This window comes from Anser brachyrhynchus (assembly GCF_964034855.1).
Source record: "Anser brachyrhynchus genome assembly, chromosome: 7".
In the NCBI taxonomy this organism is placed as follows: domain Eukaryota; kingdom Metazoa; phylum Chordata; class Aves; order Anseriformes; family Anatidae; genus Anser; species Anser brachyrhynchus.
The window spans coordinates 40,584,378-40,609,726 of NC_137701.1; the positions used below are offsets into that span (position 1 = coordinate 40,584,378).

Sequence of the window (25,349 nt, forward strand, 5' to 3'; positions counted from 1 at the left end):
CACTTTTTTTTCTCTCTCTCTTTTTTTTTTTAAATTCACATTTTTGGTCCTCTGGACTCCTTTGCTCAGTTTTCCCATCTCCTGGCATTAAAGGTAAGATAATGCATCTCTCATTGCACCTGGTTAATTAGCTATCATTGGGTAGGCGATACTCTCTGCTTGTATTTTCTGCTTTATTTTTTTAAGCACCTGAGGGTGTGCAGTCCAGGGACTGCTGATTTTGGGTTGGGCAGTAAAACTTAATCCCTTCTGAATCACTTATTATTATGGGTGACAAAGAGTTTATCGGAGCATTAGCTGTTTCTCTGGACTGTAACAGCAAGCCTGGTCTGCTGCTGGCTACAAGCAGCTCCCCTGCAATTATTACTTGAAGCTGATGGCTGATGTGAAAACTGCTCATCATCAAAGCCATCTCAGTACCATCAGGCTCCATTTTTCTTTCTCAGCATGCATGTAGAAATTTTACTTATCTAGGATAAATATTCATGCCAAATTCCTATTGAAGTATAGAGAATAAAATTTATCACTCATTAGAGAAATGGAGCCCAGAAAATATAATGAACAGTGTAGCCATTTTCAATGCAAAATCCATATACATTATCCTGCTATCCCCCAAATTGCTCTTCGGGTCAAACAAAGAGACACTGCAGAAATACGAGTGAAGTAAATTGATGAGCCTGGTAATTAAAATGTCACGTACCGGCAACTTGTGCTTACCCCTGTTCCTTACATCATTGCATGAAATTTGGCAGAACTTTTCAGGACTCTCCAAGGTTTCTGGTTGGCAATGGAGGCGTGCAGGTCCCAGCGTGGCCGTGTTGGCACTGCAGGTGTTTATGTGCACCCACGGAATCGGGCTGTGCCGATTCACAGCTGGTGAGCACCAAAGTGCTGGAGAAATGCAAGAATATTTAATCGCATTCAGAACCTTTCCCTTCTCCTTGCTGTGGTGGTTTTACTCGAGTGGGCAGCTGAGCTCCACCACAATCTCTCTCTCACTCCCCCCCTCCTCAGGTAGGAAGGGGGAGAAAATACCCAGGTTATGAGGATGAGGATAACCACCCAGGTTATGAGGATGTGTTTTTGTGCATGTGGCTGCGTGTGCACACAGTCTGCAGCAGTGCAAATATTCTGTGCAGTAAGTTCTGTAGGTCAATAATTCCACTTGAGGAAAAAAAAAAATATATATATATGTTTTTTTACCCTAATCCCCCCCTAAATCCATTTTCTTGCACAGTTCCTTTCCTGCTTGGAACGTTTACATCCCTACTGCCCAGGACTTGGGCACATAGTAAAATTTTATTTTTATATTGTGTACTTTCACCTTGTTTCCTGAGGTCACCAGTGGCAGTGCAAGAGGAGAGCTCTCCAGGCTGAACTGGAGGTGAGGATTTGCAGGTGGGAAGCTGTTACCAATGTGCTGGGCCATTTATCTCGGTCCTACATGCAATAGCCTACTTTAAATACGGATTTAATAGAGCCGATACTGGTATGGCTGGGGAGAGAACACCGACTTCAATTTGCAGTGTCAGTTCTTCTGACAGGTTCATCCGTAATGGCACGAATTAGTTGCAGCAGCTTTACCTGTGGCCATTTTGCATACATTGTCTGCCTGTTCTAGACATCTTAGCCAGCTCTTGTTTCCTAAACGCAGGCCTGTTTTTTCTTATCTCAAAAAACTCGGTTTCATTTGAACATGTCTTTACCTTCCTGAATCTTGTCCTCCTGTCCCATCCCAGAGGGTCAGCTGCTGGTGGGTTTCCTGGCCTTCACCCTGCCAGGAAATGACTCCTGGTTGCCTCCCACCTGCCCTGCTGGCAGTAAGGGGATTTTTTTAGAGCATTAAGGGAGCCTTCATTCAGCCCCTTCCCTTCTCCTCATGCCCTGCAGGACAGCTCTGTACAAGGACCCAGGGCTGTGCTGTAGACATCCCTCTCTCTGGGAGGAATTTTTCCAGGATTGCTGTTCTTTGGAAGAGTGCCTGGTACGTGAGTATGGCTATCCATCACCTCTGGAGCCATTCTAATGCTTCTCTTTCAACTGCACGTATCCCACTTCCCTGGGATGTACTTTGCTACTTGCCTTTCATACGTTTCCGTTTTCCCACTTTGGATTTCCACCCCAAACAAAATCATTGTGCCACCGAGCTGGGGCTTTCACAACGCAAATGAGGGCAGCTGCACCCAGGTGGCTGAGCAAACGATGACTGAAATTAACTCTGCCTCCGGCGTATCGTCAGAGGTGCTTCGTGCTGTACTCCTAGCAAGAGGCTATAGCGATGCAGTATGTCTGTTTTACGGTCTCATTAAGTCATAGCTGCGCTGGATTAAAGTCTCCATCTTATCATTTTTCTAAACCGTACTAGAAGTGAACAAAATCCGAACTGGAAGGCAAGCGTAGCCTGATGCTGTAATTATGGGCCAAACTTTGTGTTGCGTTTTAGCTTTTCCAAAAGGAATGCATGATACACTTACTTCCTACTTGATTAGTTTTTTCTCTTAGATTTGGAAGGAACAAACTGCATTTTTTTCTGAAATAAAATAATTATACCATAGAGATCTTGTTAAGTATGTTACAGTTCAAAGACGGGAGATATAGTGGTGTGTTATCCCTGTTTTGCAGCCGCAATACTAAATTGCGTCTCTGGAGAAGCAGGGGTGTATCAGGTGTGGATTAATCTCAGTGCTCAAATATTACCTTTGGAAAGCATTTTGTTTGCAGAAATCAGAATGCCATCGTGGTTGGGAACAGCCCCAGCGATGCCATTACACTTAATGCTGTGCTCCAGGCTGATGTAGCAGGGATGTAACCGGACACTTGCGAGGCAGCACGGGGATATCCGCAGGAGAGCACGGCTGGCCAGATGTTTTGTCTTTGCCTTCCCCAGAAGGAAGATGGAGATGGGCAGGAGGTAGGGGAGAGAACAGCGTGGCTGCTGCCCTAAAGCTGCTCAGAAACCCCTCACAGGCACCTGGGCCGTGTGCCTGAATCCCTCTGGGATCTGTCTCTCTGAGGACCGCCAGCTGAGGGGGAACGGCGTGCAGTCTGCAATTTCCTTTCCAGCACAAACTGTAGGATTGCTGTTGGGATTGTTTGCACGTACCCCACTGTAAAAAATGACCCTGACCTCTAGACAGCTGCATAAAAGCCTATCTTAAATAAGGAAGCCATATATTTACTGTAAGAATTGAAGTCACTGTGGTAAAAGAAGGAGAAAAGGCATGCAGAAGTGCAGCAAAGCTTTTTTTTTTTAAAGTGTTTTCTTAAAGAATACTATCTATGGTATTGTTACTAGATTACTAGATAGGAACAACACAGCTGTTAGTCACAGGGGGCAAAGGCAGAAACATTAAACAAATTTGTTCTGAAAATAAGTAATGAACTAGCTAAGTGCTCTTAAAGTTGCCTGAATAAGCTCTAGCCCACTTGGGGCTACACCCCAGAGGTGCAGAATTAAATTTCACATCCATCCATGCATCCAAGGCATGGTAGGGGAATGGCAAAACTTTCAAATCATGAATTACAAAAGGCCAGTACAGCTGCTGATGATCTATATGGCTTTCTACAAGATAGAACTTATCAGCCACACTTTACCCCGATACAATGTGCATTTTGATGTTGTTTAACTTGTTTAGATTTCAAAATTTATTTAAGGATGAATGAAGCAGGCTACGCTTACAGGGTCTGGGACTGTGTCTGCGGAACCCTGGTTTTGAAAGGGCTTCTGTGTCACGGCAATTTAATCAGCAGAAGGTAAGAGAATTGTGACATTGTGGCTGAAAGAACAAATATGCATTTGCTCTTTTTTGTTCAAAATACACCCATGCACTTTTTAAACAGAGGAATACAGATTTATGTGTCAGCGAGGTTGTGTTGCCTGTGTTCACTTCAGTGAGGCTGCTGCTGGAACATTGTGTTCGGCTCCAGCATCCTGAATTTAAAAAGAAGATGCCAATTAGCTGGCAAAGATTCAAATAAGTTCTATGAACACAGTTACACTACAAAAATGTCTTGTGGTTAATTGCAAGAAAGTCCAAGGCTTAGAGCTTGCAAATCTCATTCATAAAATGGGAATTGGTAATGCAGAGCCTGTCACTGTGGAAAAAAATGTAAAAAAGAAATCAATGAGTGACATGAGATATACTCAGACAAAAACAGTGTGCAATTTCTGAACACTGAGGATAACTAGCCATTGGAACTGCTGTGCTGAATCTCCATAGATAGGAAACAAATTAACCTCATTATTTAATATTTTTCTAGACATGATCTAATTAAAAAATGGGTTATTAAGGGAAGACAGAATGATGATATCCCTCTATGGTGCATGAATAGATTTCAATGTGCACCTACAGAGATGTTATCACCCCAAACAAGCAGTTTACTGCTCCTTGGTATGCTCTTTCCAAGACTCATGTGCTTGTTAAAATGTGAATCAGAACTACTTAAATCCACATGCATGGGTTTTGGATTGGTATCTTCTGGAGAAGACAAAGAGTCATATTTTGCTTGAAATAGGTCAAATTCGTCACTGCTTCCTTCTGCTCCCCAAGCAATCCTTGCATGGCTAACTTCTCTGAGGTGCTGGTAGCGGAGGCAACTCTTCAGGAGAGTGGTGGCCCTGGGGGATATTGCAAGCACAAACGAACTCTTCTGATTAAGTGAGTGAGCCACCGAGCGCTTTGCTTCGGGGCTTGCTTCTTCGTTGAGGTGGCACGAAACAAATAGGAGCATCCAGCTGTCTGTGCCCAGGTACACCCTACCCAGTGGTGCTCCTGATCTTAAAGGATAAAAAGGGGGTTTGTGGCTGGAGGAGGGTGTAGGACCGAGGTTCTCTGGCACCGGCAATGAGCAGTGAGCAAGGAGGAGGCAGGGGTGGAGAAAGCACAGAAGTGTTATCAAAGAAAGGACTGAAGTGTTATGAAAGTTATAACCTCTCCTTGCCATGCTTTCCTATGAAAAGGGGTGTTTCTAATCTTCTGGAAACAACAAAGCTCCAACTTTACTGTTAAATTGATCGTTGCTTCCCTACTGGAGCGCTGTAGCCCGTGGACACCGTCTCCCAGCCGTGCAAGCCGAGCGGCCCAAGCAGTGAGGGCGAGGATGAACAGGCCCCGACCGCTGCAAGGCGTCGTACACGTGTGCAGGCTGTCGGGATTCATTTGGCATTTCGACAGATACATTTTAAGATGAAATGAAGAAGCTCCTGGCAGGAGACTGGGCATGGTCCAACACCAGCTATCGGGGCTGTCGGTCCTGCTGAGGTTGGTTAAGAGCAGGGCAAACTCTTGTAGGACTTTCATCTCCAAGCACTAGGCTGTCACATTTTCTGACAGGTTGGTGCCTGACTAAAATCCCTTTTTTGAATCAATCGGAGGAATGAATCTTTGCAACCCTGCTTAGAAACAACGTAAGCTGTTGCCTCCTTGCCCTGCCGGACAGCAAAGCCAGAGCTGAGCCAGGTGCCCCTGACATGGTATGGAGCCACAGCACCGATGGAAATGAGCAGCACGGCACAGCACGGGGCTTTGATAAGCATTAAAAACAGTGCAGCGCTTCGATTGCTCCCTGATCTCCATTTGCAAATGGTATGAGAACGTCCATGTAATTTCTATCGGAAGTGTTTTTGCAGTGTAACTGCATGCTTTCCGCAGTCCAGCTGCACTCCCACTAGATGCGGGGCCGGTTCTGTGTTTCTCCTGCGGTGCTTGTGCAGAGCCCATGGCTCTGGTGCCTGGTGCTCTCCACAGGCACCATTTGCACAGAGCATGCATGCTCCCAGCAGCACTTAGGATCTAGGAAATTGTGGTTTTCTTCCTAGAGCCACCTTTTATGAACTGGGAAGATCCCTGGGCTGACTGGAGGGTTGCTGGGGTACAGGGCACGACTGGCTCATCGACTCCGGAGTTGTTTCAGTCATGGCACTCAAGAGCTGAAGCTGTGCCAAGTGCCTCGCCAGGCTTCACACTTCCTCTCTCTTCCACAGGCATTACAGCACGAGCTCATAATATTTTCCCCAAAGCCTGCTTTTAATTAATGTATGCAGTTTTGTTGTCTGTCCAGGATATGGCAAATGTTAGGTGTCATTAGTTAATACCTGCTGTGCTCCATTTCCCAATGATGCTGTATTTTTTTCTAAAGCAATTCATTTCTCGCTTTGAGAATATCCTGTGGACATGCTTTGTTCAAATTCAAGATGTTATTTGTGTACAAAAATGGTCACGGTGTACCATTTGAAAAGGAGCTAATGTGATAGCAAACAAATGGAGTGTGTAAAAAAACAAAATTACTTAAGATGCTGTGTGATTTCCTCTTCTCTAATACAGCATGAATATGCCAAGGAGATTTGTGCCCAGTGGAAATCAGCAGGCTGGAATTAGGCGATATTTACTGACAGGGATTAATCCTCATACAGGTGGTGCGGAGGGAGGCTGGTTAGACTGTGGGGCATTTCCCTGCAAATGAACCAGTGCCAGGCCAGTCGTAACGAGGCAGGGAAGGGGTATTTAGTGAATGACAGCATCGCATAAACTCATCTGGTAGGAAGAGTGCCGAATAATCTCAGCAATCTTTTCCATCTCGAACACATACATTTTGGTACATAGAGTTTATATTTGGCAAAGGGGAAGGGAGATGTAGGTGTCATTAATAATGAAGAGATTTTAATGAAAGTTTGAATGGATTTGTGAACCACTGAACATGTATTCTGAGCACTTTGAGTGGCATTTCCATTGCACACACAAATGCCCTAATTGGCAATCGGGTCTGAGAGCACCGCGCTTGCTGTCAAGCAGCCACCAGCCTTCTGGGGAGACGTGGCTGATGCCGGCGGAGTGAATTAAAGAAAACAGCTTCTTTCTCCACGTCCTGAAATTGCTGGTTATAATTCAGTTTGTTCTCTTTGTTTGAAAACCTTTGAGTAGTTCTTACGTGTAGTTAATATTTACAGCATGATCGGTGTTTCTCATTCCTGTAGCTTCAGCAGTGCACAGCAGCAAACTGAATGACGGAGTTTCCTAAGGCAGCAAGGGAGAGGAGCAGGTCCAGCTCTTTGTGAATGCAGCAGTATCCTGTAGGGAATATATTCTTAAATTTAGAGCAAAAGTCACAGGTAAAAGAATTTTTATATCTTCCCAACAGAGACTGTTCCACAGCCTGATATCTCCCATGCTCAAAAGTTTCCTGCAAGCCAGAGAAATAACTCTATCCCATGGCCAGCCTTTGGTGTTTTTTTTTGTTTTTTTTTTGTTTGTTTTTTTTAGGGCTGAGCTCCAAAGCATTTTCTACCTGATCAGCTTATCCTTTAGAGTTGTATCACACATTCTGCATTCTTGTTTCCAGTTCTTTGTTGAAGCCTGCATTTATTTATTTTTTTTAACAGGAAGCGGGGATAATATGCTTTAACTTTTGGTTAGCCCTGAAGAGGTCAGGCAGTTGAACTGGATGATCTTTGAAAGTCCCTTCCGACTGAACTATTCTATTCTAATCAAGAAATGAGAAAAAAAGGAAAAAAATCATTTGTTACCTGGAGGAACTTAAGAAAAGGTAATTTTTTCCTTTTGCCTAGTCTGAACTTCCCCTGGAGCAGCTTTGTGCCGTTCCCTTGCATCCTGCCAACTGTTACCAGGGAGAAGAGACCGGCACCTCGCTTTTACCACCTTTGTTGCCCTCCTCTGGATGCTGTCAAGGACCTTAACGTCCTTCTGATATTGTGGGCCCAGAACCGCACGCAGTACTCAAGGTGAGGCCACAGCAGTGCTGAATCTGGTGGGCTAATCTCTTCTGGCCAGCTGTCTGTGCCACATTTAATGCACCCCAAAATGCGGTTTGCTCTCCTGGCTGCCGGGGCACGGTGCTGGTTCGCATGGAGCTGCTGCTGACGTGGGCGTCCCAGCTGCCTGCTGTGGTGGCTGTGTACCCAACCGGAGCCGGGGCTGCCAGCCATTATTTATTGCACGGTATATCCACAAACGAGGCACGTGCAACACTGAGCTTTTGTGTGTGCGTGTACATTTTGCTTTCACATTTCCTACATTGTAAAATCATTCCTAAGGCTGTTGCAGGCACTGCGGGCCAACCCTCATGCTCCTGGCTGCAGCTCCTGGCACAGGGCAGAAGCCAGACCCCGTCGGGAGCCGGGCAGCAGCTCCGTGGCAGTGCTGCTCCTGCACAGCCCCGCCAGCGCTCCGAAACGGAGGCAAGCGGGGGGAAAATCCTAACCTGATTGTGGTGGAATAAAGGACATAAAAATGATAGATTGCTTTGTGTATGTTTCATATCATGTGCTCATGACACTTTTTTTTTCCATGTGCTAAAAATACCTTCTGGAGCTGCGGAATGGGTCCCCAGCTGCTAGTGGCCAAGTTGATGGATACGCTCAGTTCTGAGCAGTCCGGGCTTCCTTTGGTTTCCTTCTTCAGTGACGGCATCTGGTCCTCAGCTACAAGCAATTTTCGGCATTAAAGAAATAAAGGTGTCCCATAAAAGAAACCCACGCCCCACAAGGGCAGGTGAATTGTGTGGCCACCAAGGTCACTTGCTCTGGGCTTAAATTTGCTGAAGGAGGAAAGAGAAGATGGTGCTGCTAAAACTTTGCATGTGAGTGTGTGTGTGTGTATTTTCCTACCCAAGCAGGTGCTTCTATCTCTCCTGTGAACACCCACTCCTTTTTGGAAGCCTGCTGATTTCCCCGACTTTGGCAGTACCTGAATTGACAGATTCACCAGGCTCTTTTTTAATGTAAAAAAAACTTTTCCTTTTTTTATCAAGTTTCAGGTTTTTGCCCCTCAGTGTCCGTGGTGCTTTTCCCTTGCATTTTGTACACTTTCTGCTGCTGGCTGGCTTCTCTCTTTCTTCTTTTTTTCAAAGAAACCTGCATCACCGTTCCAGTAATAGGAAGTAACGGTGCAGAGGAGACTGGGAGCAGCAGAATCGTCTGAATTGTCTGAAAAAAAGCTGGCTGCCAGCCACCGGGCACACATGAAAGTATGATGTGCAACAGCTATCACTTTTTAATGGTGAGCTAACTGAAAATTAGATTTTTGGACAGCAAGTTTAATCCTTAATTATGGAGAGGACACTGCTGTTTTATAACATAAAAGAATTGAAAGACTTGATGTCCCTCGGGGCTCCTTTCGCTACACCAGTCAGACAGCCCGAGTCATGGTCTGCTGAAATCAATGGCAACGGCAGAAGCCGTTCACGCACACAAACAGTGATGGGAGGAAGGAGAGAAGAGCATTGGTAATGATTCATTCTTTAATGGTAATTAATATGGGCTCAAACCCAGCTAGGGCTGTGTGTTCAAATGGGTTGCCTATCCGAATACGAGCCTGAATATTTTTAGGAAACCCTTCCTCTAAGGGTCCTAGCTCCAGCCAGAAGCAAGCGCTCTGCCTGTCACTTACAGTGAAGATTTTTTTTATTTTTTTTAACTGCAAATAAACAGTGGGACTTGTTTTCCTTATTAAAGCTAAATTGCCTTTAAAATCAATGTGAATTTTGCCTGAATACAAACCCAGAGTAAAGCCCTGTACTTGCATATATCTTAACTGCTAAAGTGCACCTTTTCTGCCTACTTCAGACATGGTTTGATTATTATTACGACTAAGATGTGGGAAGCATACAATTAAAATTGTATAGCTATCGAGACAAATTTAGCCCGAGTACACTCAAAGGGTTATCTAAAAGCAGCTGCAGTTGCTGGAGTGTTTTTAATAAGTGTATCTCATTTAAAATATTGAACAAAACACTTCAGTGCCTGTTTGGGAAGTGGCTAAGATACCTCTTGATTTTTGTTCTGGAAGATTAGTGCACGTTTTGAGCTGAAAGGGGCAATCTTTTATCTCGTGTTTCTCAGGCTGCGCTCCCAGCTAACTGCAAGGAAAGAGGAGACCTGATGTGGGATGAGAGAGAAATCAGGTGGAACCTGGCAGGCTGCTGGCAGCACGCAAGGGCGTTTTTAGGAGTATTTACGGGGTATTTACACAGAAAAGGGGCTCTGGCTCCTGGCTGATGCTCCGCAGGCAGGGCTGAGCACGGGCACGGCCTGGCTGCGGCTCTCGGCCGAGGCAAGCAGTGCTGCGTTACTGCCTTCCAGACAGCACAGCGTGTTAGGTATGGAGACGGTCTGAGGTGAGACTGCTCCAGCCTTGCCCTGAGAAAAGTGAGATTTGAGCTAATAATGCATTTTAGACCGCTACATTAGTAGCTGATGTAGTTTAGCTGAGGCTGCCCCATCCCTGTGGTGCCCAGCGCCAGGCTGGGGGGGTTCCCCATCTATGGCACCGAGGAGTTGCAAATAGTGCCCAGGGAGGGAATTATTCCAGCTGCCGTGCTCTGGTGGGGGCTGTATGGACTTTTGGGGCTCGTTGTCTCTGAAACAGCTGCTGGGAGGCTGCGGTGAGGTCCTGGTGCGAGTCCTGCTGAGAGGCCCTGCTGCAAAAACCTGGCCCTGCCACAACCACCGAGCAGCGCGAGGGCCAGCGTTTTCAGACAAACCCGAGATTTGGAAGAACTCATGTCTAACAGTAACAACGGAGAGCTGTTCAGGTCTGCCAGGTCACTCTCACCGAGTCTCCTGTCCCTCTGGGAATTTCACAGATGGAAACATTATAGAGAAATGGGAATTCTCCTTTTTGGTGGTAAAATTGATTGTATTCTACCATTTAATCTGAATAAACTAGGGACAAGGATGAAGAAGCAGGTCAGATGTTCATACTGTCTTCAAGCCAACTATGAGGCAATGGAGCCCTTCCTCGAGGCACCAGCTTTATCCCAAATGCACCGCTTTCCCCTGACACCTCAGCACCGCAGAGAGGTGTTGGTGGGAAGGCAGCCTGCGTCAGTACCAAAGCCATGGTGCTGCTGGCTTTGTTTCAGCCTGTTGTAGGAGCTCGGGGGGCTTTCCTGGTCAGCACCACAGACCAGGGCTCTTCCGGGTACTTTTCTAGGCACATCCTGGAAGGATGTGTGAAGGGAGCTGTGAAACCTACAATCCCCCTCAGGTGTGCAGGCTGGTGGCTGTGCACGCACCGAACACTGCTCCCGGCATGATTGGAAGCCGCCTGCACCCACACCATGCAACGCGAGCTAAAGCTGGTATCAGGGCCATTCCTGCTGCCCGAGATGCTTCTTCCCCATGCCATCCTCTCCTTGCCTGCCCCAGTGGATTGTAAATATCCCAAATCTCCTCCTGGTCTCTGAGCACCAAAGTCCCCATGGTACAGATGGAGAGCGCAGCCTGAGCGACGCCAATGGGACTGGAAGCGTGCGAGCACCTCTGCAGCTTGGAGCAGGAAAGCCCCTTCCCCAACCTGTCTAAATTGAGGTCTCTTTGTCGAGCTTAAAAAACAAGCCTCAAGCACGTGATGGGGGCGGGGGTAGGGAGCTCTCACCTTGGAAGGGGTCCTTAGATTAGACTGACTTTGTGAACTCCGCAGTTTTCTTACAGAACCAGGAAATTACCATCTCTCAGATTTACAGTGCTGGAAAAAACTGTGGCTCCTGCCAAAAGTAAATCAAAATGTCTTACGCTTTAAGTGTTTGCTATAATTAATAAAGAGTACATAATGAATCTAGCCCTCAAACGATGTTCAGATATGCAGTGCCCTCCTTGCAAGTCAGACTGCAGCAGCGGCCGTGCGCTGCGTTACTGTGAAGTGACGCGAGTTAAAAAGTTTGAGATGTTTTGCAATGAGTGAAACGTCTCTGTTAGGAGTTTTCACTCTTATTGTGTTGTCTTTAAACACTGCATTATCTTCTGTTCCTGCAGCATTAAGCAGTAAAGAAAGGAGGAGAGTTTTGGTTAAATTTCTCACTGATGTTTCAGTTGATAGATAGCTTAGTAACGTTTATTTTGATTTAATGACAAATTCCATAGCGTATTTGTTCCCGAGAGAACAGGCAGATCTGTTCTTTTTCTTTCCCTTAAATGAGTACACGGCTGAGATTTCTGCTCATCTTAGGGAATCATACTACATTGCGAAATTCTGTTTTGTCTCATTTTCTACCAAAAGTTTATTCACAGTCAGGAGGTCGTCTCAGGCTCCAGCTTTATTTCACACCCTTTTCAGCTCTGGTGCATGTTGTAAATGCTAAGTTTCACCTTAGTCTATTTAAGGGAAAAAACTCATAATAGCATCTCCTAACGACACCCGTAATAATTTGGCGGTTTGACCATCTTCGCACCAGCTCAGGAGCAAGTGAGGGAAAACCAAGCAGTCTGAAGCCCCCACAGCTCCTCCAGAAAACTTCCCGACTATTATCAGCATTACAAACAGCGACAATTAACAGTCTTGCTCCAGGACTCGGGGTGTCAAGAGGGAGAGCTGGCTTACGGGGCTTGAGCCTTTCCGCACCCGTCCCGCTGCTGCAGTCCCCAGCGAGCGTTTGTGCCGGTTCCACTCCTCCCACAGCAAACGTGGCCACATTGATTTATCGCCGGCAACCAGTCCAAGCCCTCAGGGATATGATAAACAGCTATGCAAGCCTCTCATAGAAAGATGTTCTGTTATCCCTATAAAGGAAATGGATGAAGGAGAAAAAAAAAAATTTATGAGAGCATAAATCTCTCCCCCCCCCCCCCCCGCCCCGACGCAAGACTGTAGCAAGTCACCTGCTGGCGACCCTCCGGGCGGGCACTCGCGCTGTTCTCTTGCGGGGGGCACGGGGCCACGCGGCGGGGGCGTCGCGGGGCAGCCCCGGGCGCGGCTGCGGGGCGGCCCCAGGCCAGGACCGGGCGGCGGGGCCCCGGCCGGTGGCGCAGCCCCGCGGGTTGCCCCCGCCGCTTCCCCGCTCCCCGAGCCCCGACGGCGAGCCGCGGCGAGGCGGAGGGAAGGCGACCGGCCGGACCCGTTGCCCTCACGGCCCCTTTTAACTCGGCACCTGCCCAACAACCGCTCCCCGGGCCGCCCCCGTTTGCCCCCGGCTCCCCCGGCCCCGCAGCCGTCGGGGCGGGCGGCGTCGGGGCGGCGGCGCTCAGTAGGGCCCCACCACCACCGCCTCCGCCTCCTTGGACGGCCGCCGGTCCTTGACCAGAAAGTTGATCATGCCCTCGGACTTGATGAGCAGGTTGCAGCCGAGGAAGAAGATGCCGAAGACGACGGTGAGGGCGAGGACGCACATGACGGCGATCTGCACCACCCGCATGATGTACACGCTCCGCTCGTCCGCCGCCGCCGCCGCCGCCCCGCCGCCGTCGGTGACCACGGAGGCGGCGGTGCAGCAGCGCAGCGCCCGCTCCAGCTCCAGCGCCGCGCTCCCGGCGCCCGCCAGCAGCCCCGCGGCCGCCGTGCCGCCCGCCGCCGAGCCGTTCATCCCGCCCGGCCGCCCCGCCGCCGCCGCCGCCGCATGCAGGCGGGCCGGGCCGAGCCGAGCCGAGCCGGGACCGGCCGAACCGGGGAGAACCGAGCCGTGCCGAGCGGTGCCGTGCCGTGCCGTGCCGAGCCGCGCCGAGCCGAGCCGTGCCAAGCGGTGCCGAGCCGCCCCGCGCTGCCCCGCTCCGCCCGCAGCTCCGCGCCGCGCCCCCCGCCCCGCCCCGCCGCCCCCGGTGGGCTCCGGGAGGGGGCTCGGGGGCAGGGGGCTGGGGGAGAGCTGCGGGGGACGAGGGGGAGCGGGGGCCGGGGGCGCAGGGTTTGGGGGACAGGGTTCGGGAGGGAGGGGCCGGGGACAGGAGCTCCGCAGGTGGGCGTCAGGGCTGGGCTTAAGGCGAGTTCTGGGGGCGGATTTCTCGGGGGTGGGTTTGGGGAGGGGTTTGGGGTTGTCAGGGCTCAGGGTTTGGGGAGGGGGGTTTTGCAAGGTGGGTCTCTAGGGAGCAAGTTCTGAGGTGGGGGGGTTCCTCACAGGGGGCTTTTGGGGAACGGGTCTTTGAGGGTTTCTGTGAGTGGGGTTTTGGGGAGCAGGTTTCAGAGGTGGGGCGTTCTGGAGGCAGGTTTGGGGAGCAGGTTTCTGCCACACAGGTTCCCGATGCTGTAGGAACAGCCAGACCAGCACCCTGGGGACCGCTGCTGACAGGAGCTGCAGAAACCCAGTGGGATTTTGGGGTTGCACCCAGCCACAGGCATGTGGCAGCGTGTGGGCTGTGCCCCCCCTGCAGCCCCACAGCCCACAGCCGGCTTCTTGTCTCCCCCGTGGGAGCACCACACGTGGGAGCATGCCAAGGAGCAGCGTGAATTTCCTAAATCCGTATTGCTTTCCCAATGGATTTGCCTGTGGGATTTTCCCTGTGGCCGTGGGGAGCGAGTGTCCCAGGAGGGGGTCCCAAACCCTGGGGACGCACCCGAGCGCAGTGGGGACCAAAGCAGCCCCTGAGGGAGCCCCGTGTGCCACGCCTGGGTGATTGGGAATGCCTCCAGGGGGGATTCTCTGTGGGATGGGGAGATGCTGTGCTGGGGCAGCGGGGACCAGTGTGGGGCAGGGCCAGGGCCCCCCTCGGGATGTGGCGGGGTACTAAGGGGGCCCCCAAAAGCAGCCCCTCAGGGCAAGGCCACTCGCAGCAGCACCCAGTGTGCGGTTTGGAGATTTGGGGGATCCAGGGAGGGAGGCGGCAGCCCCCCGGCCGCGGGGCAGTGATGAGGATCGGCCGCTCCCACGCCTCCAGCCGAGCCATGACTTGGGATATTGCTGAGCGGAGGATGTGGACGCAGGCACTGCCGGTGCTGCGAGCAGCAGGCGGCCGCTGCCGTCGTCAGCCCTGCCCGCTCTTTGCTTGAGTGGAGATTTAATTACTGCAAAGAGAGGGAGAAATCTGTGTGCCAGGGGCTGCGAGCAAACACTGCCCATGGCAGGCTGGGGGCGATGGCCATGCGGCACATCACGCTGTCCAGGGCTGGTCCTTGGAGGAATAAACGGTCTCATGGGAATAAACTAATGGGGCGGTCGAGGCCAGGCACACAGCAGTGATGTTTCCCGAGCCCCTTGCAGCTAATTCATCTCAGGGTGGTGGCTATTTTGTTAGCTGCTCACAAACAATTCCCCAGAGCCCAGACACAGCCCTCTGCTCACATCCTGGTCTCGCTGCCCCTTGTTCCCTCGGCGCAGGGCTGCGGGGTGCCGGTGCCGGTGCCAGCGCAGGGTTCATTCCCTGCAGCACTGAGTGCGCCTGCTGCTGCCTCCCGCCCAGGGCAGCCCACCTACGAGGCCGTGCTGGACGAAGTTTGCTGCCTTATCAGATGGGACACGAGGAGAACATTCTGTTTTTACTGTTGAAGTAGATAATATTAATTCTAATTAGCGACGGGAGTGCTGGCAGTTATTTCAGCCAGAGGAAAGTGCTGGAAGAGAAGTTCCAGCTCCACATGGCTCCTCTTTGCAGGGTGTGATTCCCTTGCCAAAAGGTGGATCGGGGTCGGCCCCTCGCAGGTCTCACAGTTCACCAACTTCTGGCACCTCTCCCCACCGGTTAGGAAATGGTTCACATCCCTAAGCTGTGTTGGGAAAGCGCTGGGTGCTCCTGCACCTGAAAAGTTAGTGGCTAAGGGTAGGGAGGATCCGTGTGAGTGCTGTGGGCCACTAGGGAGGTTTTTTTTGTGGACCAGTCATTTGGAAATCCTAGCCTGAAAGTGCTTCAGAAATGTGTCCTAATAAATGAGTCTCAGTGCCCTGAGGTAGCAGCAACATTAGACCCATGCTAGGTACCAGGATGTCACAGCACAATAAAGCAGTGGTCGTGTAAAAACACACAAAAGAGGGAAACTGCAGAGAAGGCACACTCTGGGCATGTACGTGGTGACCTGTAACACCAGAATTTAATCTACTTTGGTTTTCTGTGATGAGGAGCCAATATAAAGAAAGACTCCTGGTCTGAACAGGCAAAACTGTGTGCTTTCAAACCTCCCCTCTGTAATTTAACAGAGGGATTAAGGCAAGGTGTGCAATTTAACCTCCAAAAATTCATGTCATTGCTTTTGTTTTTTTTTATCCTTATGATTTGCAAACCACAACTGGAGAGCTTTGAAGAGTGAAGTGTGTTTCTTCTTGCCCATTGAAAAAAGTTTCTACAAGCTTTGGCGATGCAGATTTCAGCGCGTGCAGCACCACGTGGGTGCAGAGTACTTGCTGTAAAGGATCGGGAAAGGGCACGCTCTCCTCCCCTCATCCAGGATTATGGGTGCTTGGAGGCTGGGGGCACCCGGAGCTCACCTGCAGGGCAGCCCCCAGCCTTGGGGGAGTTTGGGATGGGGCTGGGATGGGGCTGCAGTAGGAATGGGGATGGGATTGGGATGGGATTGGGATGGGATGGGATGGGATGGGGATGGGATGGGATGGGGATGGGATGGGATGGGGATGGGATGGGGATGGGATGGGATGGGATGGGATGGGATGGGATGGGATGGGATGGGATGGGATGGGATGGGATGGGTGTTTTGGGTCTTTCCCATAGGTAGCAGCTGGCTTCCAAGAACAGACACTTGCGGGAGTGAGGGTCATTCTGGCCAAACGCTGCCTTCATCCTGCGGGACTTGATCTGAAATCCAGCTCCCTAGGCGCTGCTTGGCCAGCACCAGAGCGTGTCAGTGAGGCCGGCGATTCCTCCGCCCGCGCCTGCTGCAGTGTAGCTGTGGGTCTGAGCCCCCGGCAGACAGCAGCGCCTGGGAGAAGGATGCCCCCCAAAATTCCGCTCACGATGCACGTGGGCCACCAGCGCTGCCGAGGGGGCCGTGCATCTCAGCACCCAGCACGCCGTGCTTGCACAGGAGCGGGGGTCAGGCTCGGCGCTGGCTGTGGCTGTCCCCACCCAAGCCAAGGCACCCCACTGTGTGGCTGTGCGGCCTCGGCGTGGCTCTTGGTGCTGAGCGGCACGGTAACTCCGGGCTGCCGGGGCCGAGGAAAGCCGAGCGTGGATTTCAGGTCGTGCAGTGACATCTAGTGTGTGCGGGGAGCTGGCAGCCGGCGTGGCGGGGACACGGACACGGACACGGACACGGACACGGACACGGACACGGGCACAGCGCCCGCGTGGCGGGGTCAGAGGGACGGAGCCGTCATCCCCGTGCTGTGTGCTTTCTCACACCGCGTGGTAAGGTTAGCTGACACTTGGTGTCTGAGTCTGACTAACGATTTTCAGCGGAGATGGTGGCTGCCTTGTTTCCTTGTGTTCTTTTTTCACGCGTTTCATCTTCAGATGCTCCCTCACTCGGGGTCTCAGCTGAGATGAACGCTGCGTGACCACAACATTTTATTCTTCGGCTGACATGGCGTGCACACTGAGCGTAGCCCGTGCTCGGTCGCCCCAGTGAGCGGGACGAATCCCCCCGGCATTTTGCCATCACTCGACGGCCACGGAGGTTTCCCCAGCACGTGCCACAGCCAGCACCGAGCAGGGCCCGAGAGCCAGCGCGGGAGATGCCGCCAGCCCCTTCCTGTCCCTGTGTAATTCAGGTGGGCAGCCGCAGACATTTTGTGGATAATACTGAAGAGGATCGAAGCACAACCCCAAAGGGCTGCCTGGCCCTCCCCGTGGCTTTGGGTGGTCAGATGTTTCCTTATTTCCTGCTCGGTGGGACCCAGGAACAGCCCTAAACCTGGCCTGAACCCGTGGTGCTGGCATGAGCCACGTGGCCAGGGCCTGCCGTGCCCGAGCGGCTTCCCCCTGGGCACTGCGGTGCCTGAGGAACGGGAGAGCGGGGATCTCCCCAGGGGATTTTAGATTTATTTATTTATTTATTTACTAGTGACTTCGTTTATCATCTCAGTTTGTTCTATTTTGATCAAGGCAATGAAAACAAGGCTCCGTCTTCTAAACTATTTTATCCAAGGAAGTGAGAAATTGTGTATTTATAAAACATGCCAGTCAATGGATGCGTGAAACACACTCTGTTCCATTTTGGGTGTATTCCTCTGGTAATTAGCTATAAATACAGTCTCATTTGGTGACTGATTTTAAGCGTATTTATTCTACTTAGATGTGGAAAAATATTCATGTTGATCAGCTCCCCTGAGGCCTTCATCAGGCAAGCTTAATGAAAAGAACAGACAGGTGCTTTTTATGAGCGCTTTTTTTTTTTTTTTTTTAATTTAAAAGAAGGCTTGTGACCGTACCTCTTTCATCCTGGTCTCCAGCTGAGAGCTCATGCTGTCAGCAGAGTTAATATCTCACAACAGGACCCTCTGGGCTTCTGAGTGTAAATATTCACGGCATCATTCTCCTCCGTTTTCTTATAAAAATTGCAATAACTGATTACGGAAGCTCGGAAAATAATGCCATGAATTTACAGGGTTTGATTCAGTTCGCAGTTAGGGTGATGCAAACAGGAGTGTGAGAAAATGGAGTGACATCGGTGCCAGACTGCTGCAACTGGCTGCCACCTGGATGTACAATCTCTTTACAGAGTTCAGTTCACCTGCAAACACCCCTGCGGTGGGCACCCCTGCTGCAGGTCTCCCTGCAGAAGCGGAGGTTTGTCTCCCCGCTGCAGGTTTGCTTTGATGATCAGCTCCTTCACCTCTGCAGCACTGCTTCAGGCAGCAGGCGCTGCTGGGCGGATTGCCAGAGCACCTGGCCAGATGTGCTGCACAGGATAATTTTTTTCCCAAAAGATTGCAATTACGGAAATGAATATATTTACTTGTTTTTCACTGAATAAAGCCACCAGGCTCTGTGCTCACTCTAAGCTGTCTTAGCATGTAATTTGGCTGCCTACTGGGATGGAGGTAATTAATGACAGAGGGGGAGACAGCTGTTAACGATTGGATATGGACATGACACAAAGCGGTACGTCTCTATGTTACAGAAATACCCTTCCCTGCTAATCCTGCGGGAAGTGCGAGTCAGTGCCCTCACCAACACACCAGCGGTTTTCGGTGCCCTCCGTGAACTTACAAATCACACCCAGGGAGCCAGCCCTCGCGGGACGAGCCTGCCGGGTGGTTGGGCTTGTGCAAAACCGCGGGCTGACGAGAGGTGCTGCCGCGTAGACATGGTGCGGGCACTGCGCGGTGCCAGACGGGGCTGTGCAGCAGAACTGTGTGGGGACTGAGCTGGGGACATCGCCCCCAGCCCCCTGGGCACTCACGGCACGGCCACAGTGGGCCAGCAGAGCTGCCTTTGGGCAGAGAGGCTGGGTGCCCGGGCTGGGGACCGCAGGGGTAGCACCTGCCCGTTCTTGTGTGCCATCAGCGAGCTCAGGTCAGGCCCCGCGCAGCACCACATGTTCATTAAAAGCTGCTTTCAAATTAAGTGAACTTCAGCAGCGGTTTTCTCATCTGAGTTACCGGTTCTCGGTCGGCAAAGGCATTTAAAATGTGTCTCTATTGAAAAATTAACCGAGAAATGGGTTTGTGGAGGCTTCTCAGCATGCATAGCAGTGATGCTTCTTCAGGGTCAAGACCTGCAAAGACGAGTTTACAAGTGATGCTTTAATGAAACCACTATTAGCATTTAAATGGGAAGGCATTGACCAAATTTTTAATAAAATTACCTCTAAAAGGGAGCTTAAAATAAGCATTTTAAATTAAACCAATTTCCTCAAGCTCAAACTGGAAAACCGTCGGGTGATAATGGAGTTGAACGAGCTGAAATGCAGGAATGCTAATACACGAATCAAGGAGGAGAAAATTGCCTTCCTTGACGTCAGATGAGTTAGCTGGTTTTAGCTGTACACTTGCAAGGTGTGGGCATCACCACGGCCCACTCGGGCTCTGCAGGGACCAGCCGGCTCCCATGCTGGGGACAGGTCTGGGTTGTAAATCGGCAGTGAAAACGGGCGCAGAGGGGACATGGGGCTTCCTGGGCGAGAACAAGTGCCAGCAGGCAGCAGCAGTCCCACGGGAGGGCCGGGGCTGCCCACGCAGCAGCTGCCCCCCCCCCAGCGCAGGTGTGGGGCTTTCTGCAGATAGCGCCCCGGCTGTTATCACACATTGCGCTTCTGGGGCTGGCAGCTGCAAGCAGGTCTCTTACACCGCTGCTGGCAGATGGCACTTCGCAATTCCCCCAGGGTCTGGAAAACATCAGAGGTTGCTTTCCTTAAAATGATATTTCTTTCTGCCTTGCTTTTCACCAATAATTTATAGTAATGTGTTTTAATTTCAACACCAAGTTTTGATTGTGCCTCTGCTCCGTAAGGATTCAGACCCATTTTCCTGTACCCATTTGCACTCTTCAATAAACGTTTCATTTCCCTGCAAACCTCCAGCATGCAGTGCACAATCACAAGAAGTTCCTCGGGAACTAAAACCATCCCCAGCTGTGATGTCCCCAGCATGCATGCTCAGCAGCCTCCAAAAGCATAAGAAATACGGTGCAAACCAGGCTTTCAGCTGTAAAAATACGCTTCTATCTTTGTTAGGTGTTAGTGGTAGACCAAGAGTGAAACAAATTTTGGAGAAGTCTTTTGGAAGATTTTGTTTTAGGGAAATAACTGCCACTGTTAATCAGAACTTTTCGAAGTTATTATCAGTCTCCTAGTCACAAATTACCAGACAATATATCAGCCTGTTCAATCTGTCATAATCTGATGATATTTAGTCAATGTTTTAGTCAGTATTTTAATACCTGAGCATGCCCTAGATCACAGGATAATGTCCTGCCTTCACAGGGTCTGGTAGCGTTTTCTTATATAATGAGTAAATAAAAAAGCCCCACACGCTTCACCCTCTGTGATTTAATGATTTAAGGGCGGGCGCATTTGCTATGCAAAGATCCTGCCTGGCCTGCATGTGCTTTCATGCCACAGCCTTTGTGAAGCTGGTGGGAAGAGAGGAGGCGTCCAGAGGTCCCCGAGTGCCACCTCCTGCTCACAGCAGCTCCTCGGAGCCAGCACCAGCCCTGATTCGTGCTCTGCAGCATACAGGATTCCTGCTTGTAGCAGCAGATGAAGGGATTGAAGTGGGAAGGCTCAGCATCCTTCTTGAGAGTACTTGTCTAGTTGTTTACAATTGTTGTAAAATAGCATTTCCTCCTCCGCTGTCTTTTTAAGCTGTCTGATTTTTCAGCTTTTAACAGGAACCTTTCTCATAAACCCTCACAGTGTGACCTTACAACCCAAGACTGTGGAGGATGTGTTCTCGTTTCAGAAGCACAGTGAAGTTCGGTGGTATCTCTCCCTGAATGACACACCCCCGGAATCCTCCTCTGATTTCTCTCAGATGCTGTCAGTCTGCCTCTGCTAAGCGAGATCAATTCCCAAATCCATCCTGGAAGAGCACTGCTGAGATCCTTCCTTCGGCTCATCACTACTTGCTCTTTTTGCACACCATCGAGGTATTTTGGCCGACCCCGTGCCACTCACTAACCCCCCTCATCCTCCCCTTGCAATGAATCCCACCTAGCACTGCTGTAACGCTTTTTCAGGGATGAAAGCCCACATTCCTTTTGTCCAGGGGCTGCAACAGTCTTCTGGTCTGCTACAGCTCTCACGTACGGACACAGCCCATCGTTATTTTAGTGCCTGTTTCACTCTTCCTCTTCTTAAGCGGTAGGCATTAGTGTGAAATTAACTTTATTTCCAGTGGGGCAGTGGTAGTGGAACAAAGCCCAGCTCGGGCTGAGGCGCTGCATGGACAGTGTCCTGGCGGAGGAGGCAGGCAGCCTGAAATCCCCCCGTGAGGGAGGAGACCCTTGGGTTCCTCCTTGGCTGCTCCTCGCCCCCGCAGCTAACAGCCCCCGGGAGGGGGAGATGGGAGAAGGAGGTTTAATTCTGCAGGGTTTTTTTGTTTGTTTTTTGTTTTTCCTGAGGAAGTTTAATTGCATTAGCATTTGGTTCTGCTTATTCAAATTGCATGAGCTGAGGTTGCAAGGGATGGATCGAGACCTCGCCTGGCGTCTGGCTGCTCCTGCAGCGGTGCTGGCTTCTGGGGTTTGGTGGGGAACGGGGAAAGGATAGGGTTGTTCTCCGAGCGAGTGCTCCTCTTCGGTTGCCCAGAATAAAGAGATTTATCCCTTCAAACCGTGCTCTCTTTCACTGCACTGCCACTGCCTGAAATGGGGCAGTGAGGTGAGAGGAAGCAAATTTCACCTTTCTAACAGCATTTTTTAACCTCTGTTCCTCACACAGCTATCAGTGGCTCTGTGTGCAGAGTCTGTGGTAGGGTGACTAATAAAAATGACTACAGTTACCGGATTAAATTTCAGCCTTCTGAAACAGTGGATCAATATTTTGATGTTTAGAGTAACAAGTCATTTAGAAGTTGAGTAATGGCTTAGCAGTCTTGAGATGGGAAAAGGATAAGAAAAAGTCTGTGCTTTTACTATATACCTGCTTCCTCTGGTTGGTAAATTGTGGCAGAAGTTAGAGCTCAGGGGAAAACAGGCTGCCCTACAGCGCATGGGAGCTCCTGCGGCGGAGCGGGCACTGGCTTTACCCTGCGACAGGGGCAGGAATTCTCCACAGGGTTTAGAAGGAAAAAGTCAGTGCCAATCTTTTAAATCTACCGATCGGTTAGCATGAAGCATCTTCTGAAAGACGAGAGAAGTACTTTCTTGTGTAGGAGAGCGTGTCTTTCTTGCAGCTGCGGGAGCTCGCAGCTCCCCATGGGGGAGCGTGGGCAGTGCTGGTGTGCCGGTGTGCCGTGTGTGTGCCGTGTGTGTGCCGTGTGTGTGCCGTGTGTGTGCCGTGTGTGTGCCATGTGTGTGTGTGCCGTGTGTGTGTGCCGTGTGTGTGCCGTGTGTGTGCTGTGTGTGCCGTGTGTGTGCCGTGTGTGTGCCGTGTGTGCCGTGTGCTGTGTGTGCTGTGTGTGTGCCGTGTGTGTGCCGTGTGTGTGTGCCGTGTGTGTGTGCCGTGTGTGTGCCGTGTGTGTGCCGTGTGTGTGCCGTGTGTGCCGTGTGTGTGCCGTGTGTCTGCTGTGTGTGTGCCGTGTGTGTGCTGTGTGTGTGCCGTGTGTGTGCTGTGTGTGCCGTGTGTGTGCTGTGTGTGTGCTGTGTGTGTGCCGTGTGTGTGCTGTGTGTGTGCCGTGTGTGTGCCGTGTGTGTGCCATGTGTGTGTGTGCCGTGTGTGTGTGCTGTGTGTGTGCCGTGTGTGTGCTGTGTGTGTGCCGTGTGTGTGCTGTGTGTGCTGTGTGTGCCGTGTGTGTGCCGTGTGTGTGCCGTGTGTGTGCCGTGTGTGTGCCGTGTGTGTGCCATGTGTGGTGCCCTGCCATCGGAGCCAGGTGAACGCTCAGCCCTCGCCATGGGAAGCGACACGTCTAACACAGTGGCCAGGAACTGCTCTGGTAGCCAGGGGACAAAAGCGTGGCTTCTGAGTGCCTCCCTACAGCTTGGTGAGATGCTGTTCCTCGATAAAAATAGAATTTTTAACCAGCAGTCTTGGAAAGCACTTTATACCACACCATTAGGCTTACAGGGCAATAAAAACATTTCTTTGCCTGTCCAAATGTAAAAAGAAAAAAAAGAAAATCAATCTCTCTGGAGCCAGTTGTTATTTAATGTTCTTACTTTAGCAACGTGGCTCAGTCTGTCATGGACGAAGTTAGCTTTCTGTGGCGTTTGTTCCAGGAGCGAACAAACGCATTTATCTCCAAGTTGCTTTCACCTAAAGCCAGCCCGGCACAGGACCGCGGCTGGGGGAGCTGGGGGAGCTGGGGGAGCTGGGGGAGCTGGGGGAGCTGGGGGAGCTGCTCTGCTGAGGCCTGGGGCGCTCGGGTGCAGAACGGGGCCTGGGCCTCCTGGTGCCACCCGGCTGTGGGGTGGAAGGCCGGCAGCTCCTCCACTTGGCACCTTTCCCTCAACGAGGTTTTATTTCAAAATAAAGCCAAGTGCCCCGTGAGCAGGACTGGCAGGGCCTGATGATTAGGGCTCGTGGGCAGCAATGGCATGTTTCCAGGGTCAGCCTGGGCCCTCGTGGGGCTGGCGAGGTGGGCGGGTGGCTGTCGTGCCCTCAGAAGCCTCTCAGCTGCTTCCCAGAGCCAGCACCAGAGCTAAAGGGAAACTGAGGAAAAAGGAGATGACCTTACAGGTGGATCAGAGAATCATTAAGAGGGGCATAAATCATATAATCATTAAGGCAGACCCTGGTGTCCCAGGCCGGCAGGACGGGCTGCTCGGGCCATGGGGCACCGGCTGGGAAGGAGCCACCGGGCACAGCTCGGGTTCGAGTGCCCAGCCCGCAGCCCTCGCTCGGTGACGAGCCCAGGGAAGCAGAAAGGACATGCTTCAGGTGGGAGCTTTCCCCGTGTGGGCTGCGCTGGGATCTGCGCTGCGTGAGGCAGGTAAGCGGTGGTAACAGCCCCCAAGCTATCTGCCTGCCCTGGTGATGTGAAATGCGTGGGGTTGCCTCTGCAAACTGGTTTGAGATGGCTTAAACACGTGTCCAGTCGGCTTGCAGGCACCGAGTTTCGTGCATGTGCAAGAAATCTAAAACCTTAATCACATTTTTCTTCTGTGCTCTCACAGTCGACACAGAACGCGGAACAGCTGCAAAACGCAGTGCGGTGAGATGGGGAGCAGAGCTTCTTGTGAGCATACCTGTAGCGGGAGCTCGTTGCATCTCTCTTACTTTGTGCATCTCTTGGGGATTATTTTGCTGTTGGTTTTGTCCCTAGATAATATTTATTATTCTGGTCAGAACCAGGCAAAAGGCATAAGCATAATGCAGCCTGCTTCTGAACCCCTGGCTGCTCAGAATACCTGCTCCTCTGCATGCCAGCCTGCAGCTTGGCTTTCTGTCCTGACGCTTACAGCCTTCTGAACTCCATTGCTGGAGCCTTGATCCTACAGAGCCTCAGGAAGGACACCAGGGCACACGCTGTATCTGGGGAATCTGCACAGGGAGGTCTGAAGACAGCACCAGGAGCTGCCGTGCTCAGAGCAGCCTCTTGCAGGACTGCGAACACCCAGCGCAAGTCCTCCCCATGCCCAGGACACCAACTGCAGCCGGAGCGGTGAGGATTCTCGTGCCCAGCCCACCTGCAGCTGGCACTGGTGTCCCCATGCCCCAAACTCCAGCAGGAGCCCTGCCCAGCTGCCCAGCATTAAGTCGTCCCACGCCAGAGGGCTCGCAGCTGGCTCTTGTGAGCCACCTCCCTGAGCACACTGCAGCCTCTTTAAGTAGTCTGCGGTGGCAGGGTGAGCTGGTTTGTGAAATATTTTAGTAGCAGGACGACTTGGCAAACCTTCTGTGCTGCTCCGCTGATGACACAGTGCCAGACTGCAAAAATGCCGCAAAAATGCAGTGTAATCAATAGAGTAAGACAAAAGAGCAATCAGTGCTTTATATTTACTTAATTAAATACTATCTGATGCTCGACCTCTAAATCTTTTGGACTAAATTAGGTTTAATATCTAATTATCAGTCACGTGAATGGTATTGATTTAAAATCATGATGTTTAAGTGGTCTGATTTTCAGATATATTAAAAAAAACAATTAAAGCTTTCATTATAGCATATAGGATGGGCACTGGAGAAGTTTTCAGGAAAACA

The 25,349-nt window shown here is 51.0% G+C and overlaps 1 protein-coding gene and 2 long non-coding RNA genes across 14 annotated transcripts in view; 2 read left to right on the forward strand and 1 right to left on the reverse strand.

The window, feature by feature from the left end:
* Positions 1–3: 3 nt before the first annotated feature.
* On the forward strand, positions 4–11,329 carry LOC308197984. 7 transcript variants are annotated; one of them, XR_013953494.1, is made up of 10 exons: positions 7–93; positions 1,338–1,384; positions 1,891–1,984; positions 2,722–3,753; positions 4,516–5,585; positions 6,974–7,108; positions 7,379–7,542; positions 7,625–8,736; positions 8,866–9,014; positions 9,857–11,329. It is a non-coding gene; the product is annotated as an uncharacterized lncRNA (long non-coding RNA). The 7 variants fall into 7 exon arrangements; XR_013953497.1 differs by lacking the exons at positions 1,338–1,384; positions 1,891–1,984 and having other exon boundaries at positions 17–93; positions 3,682–3,753; XR_013953496.1 differs by lacking the exons at positions 1,338–1,384; positions 2,722–3,753; positions 4,516–5,585 and having other exon boundaries at positions 15–93.
* Positions 11,330–11,474: 145 nt separating this feature from the next.
* Positions 11,475–13,681, reverse strand: RPRM (reprimo, TP53 dependent G2 arrest mediator homolog). The gene is made up of 2 exons (XM_080599436.1): positions 12,614–13,681; positions 11,475–12,514 (listed from the first exon to the last, which is right to left on the reverse strand). Exon 1 carries the CDS (start codon positions 13,312–13,314, stop codon positions 12,976–12,978), a length of 339 nt encoding a protein of 112 aa, XP_080455562.1. The 5' UTR covers positions 13,315–13,681; the 3' UTR covers positions 11,475–12,514; positions 12,614–12,975.
* A 9,819-nt stretch (positions 13,682–23,500) lies between these two features.
* LOC308197993 overlaps positions 23,501–25,349 on the forward strand; it is a 30,104-nt gene continuing 28,255 nt past the window's right edge. For 4 of the 6 annotated variants that reach the window (XR_013953509.1, XR_013953510.1, XR_013953511.1 and 1 more), the window contains exon 1: positions 24,990–25,114. This is a non-coding gene — a long non-coding RNA (uncharacterized lncRNA). Of the gene's footprint in view, positions 25,115–25,349 lie in introns of all 6 variants that reach the window. The other 2 variants (XR_013953507.1, XR_013953508.1) reach the window with 2 other exon arrangements.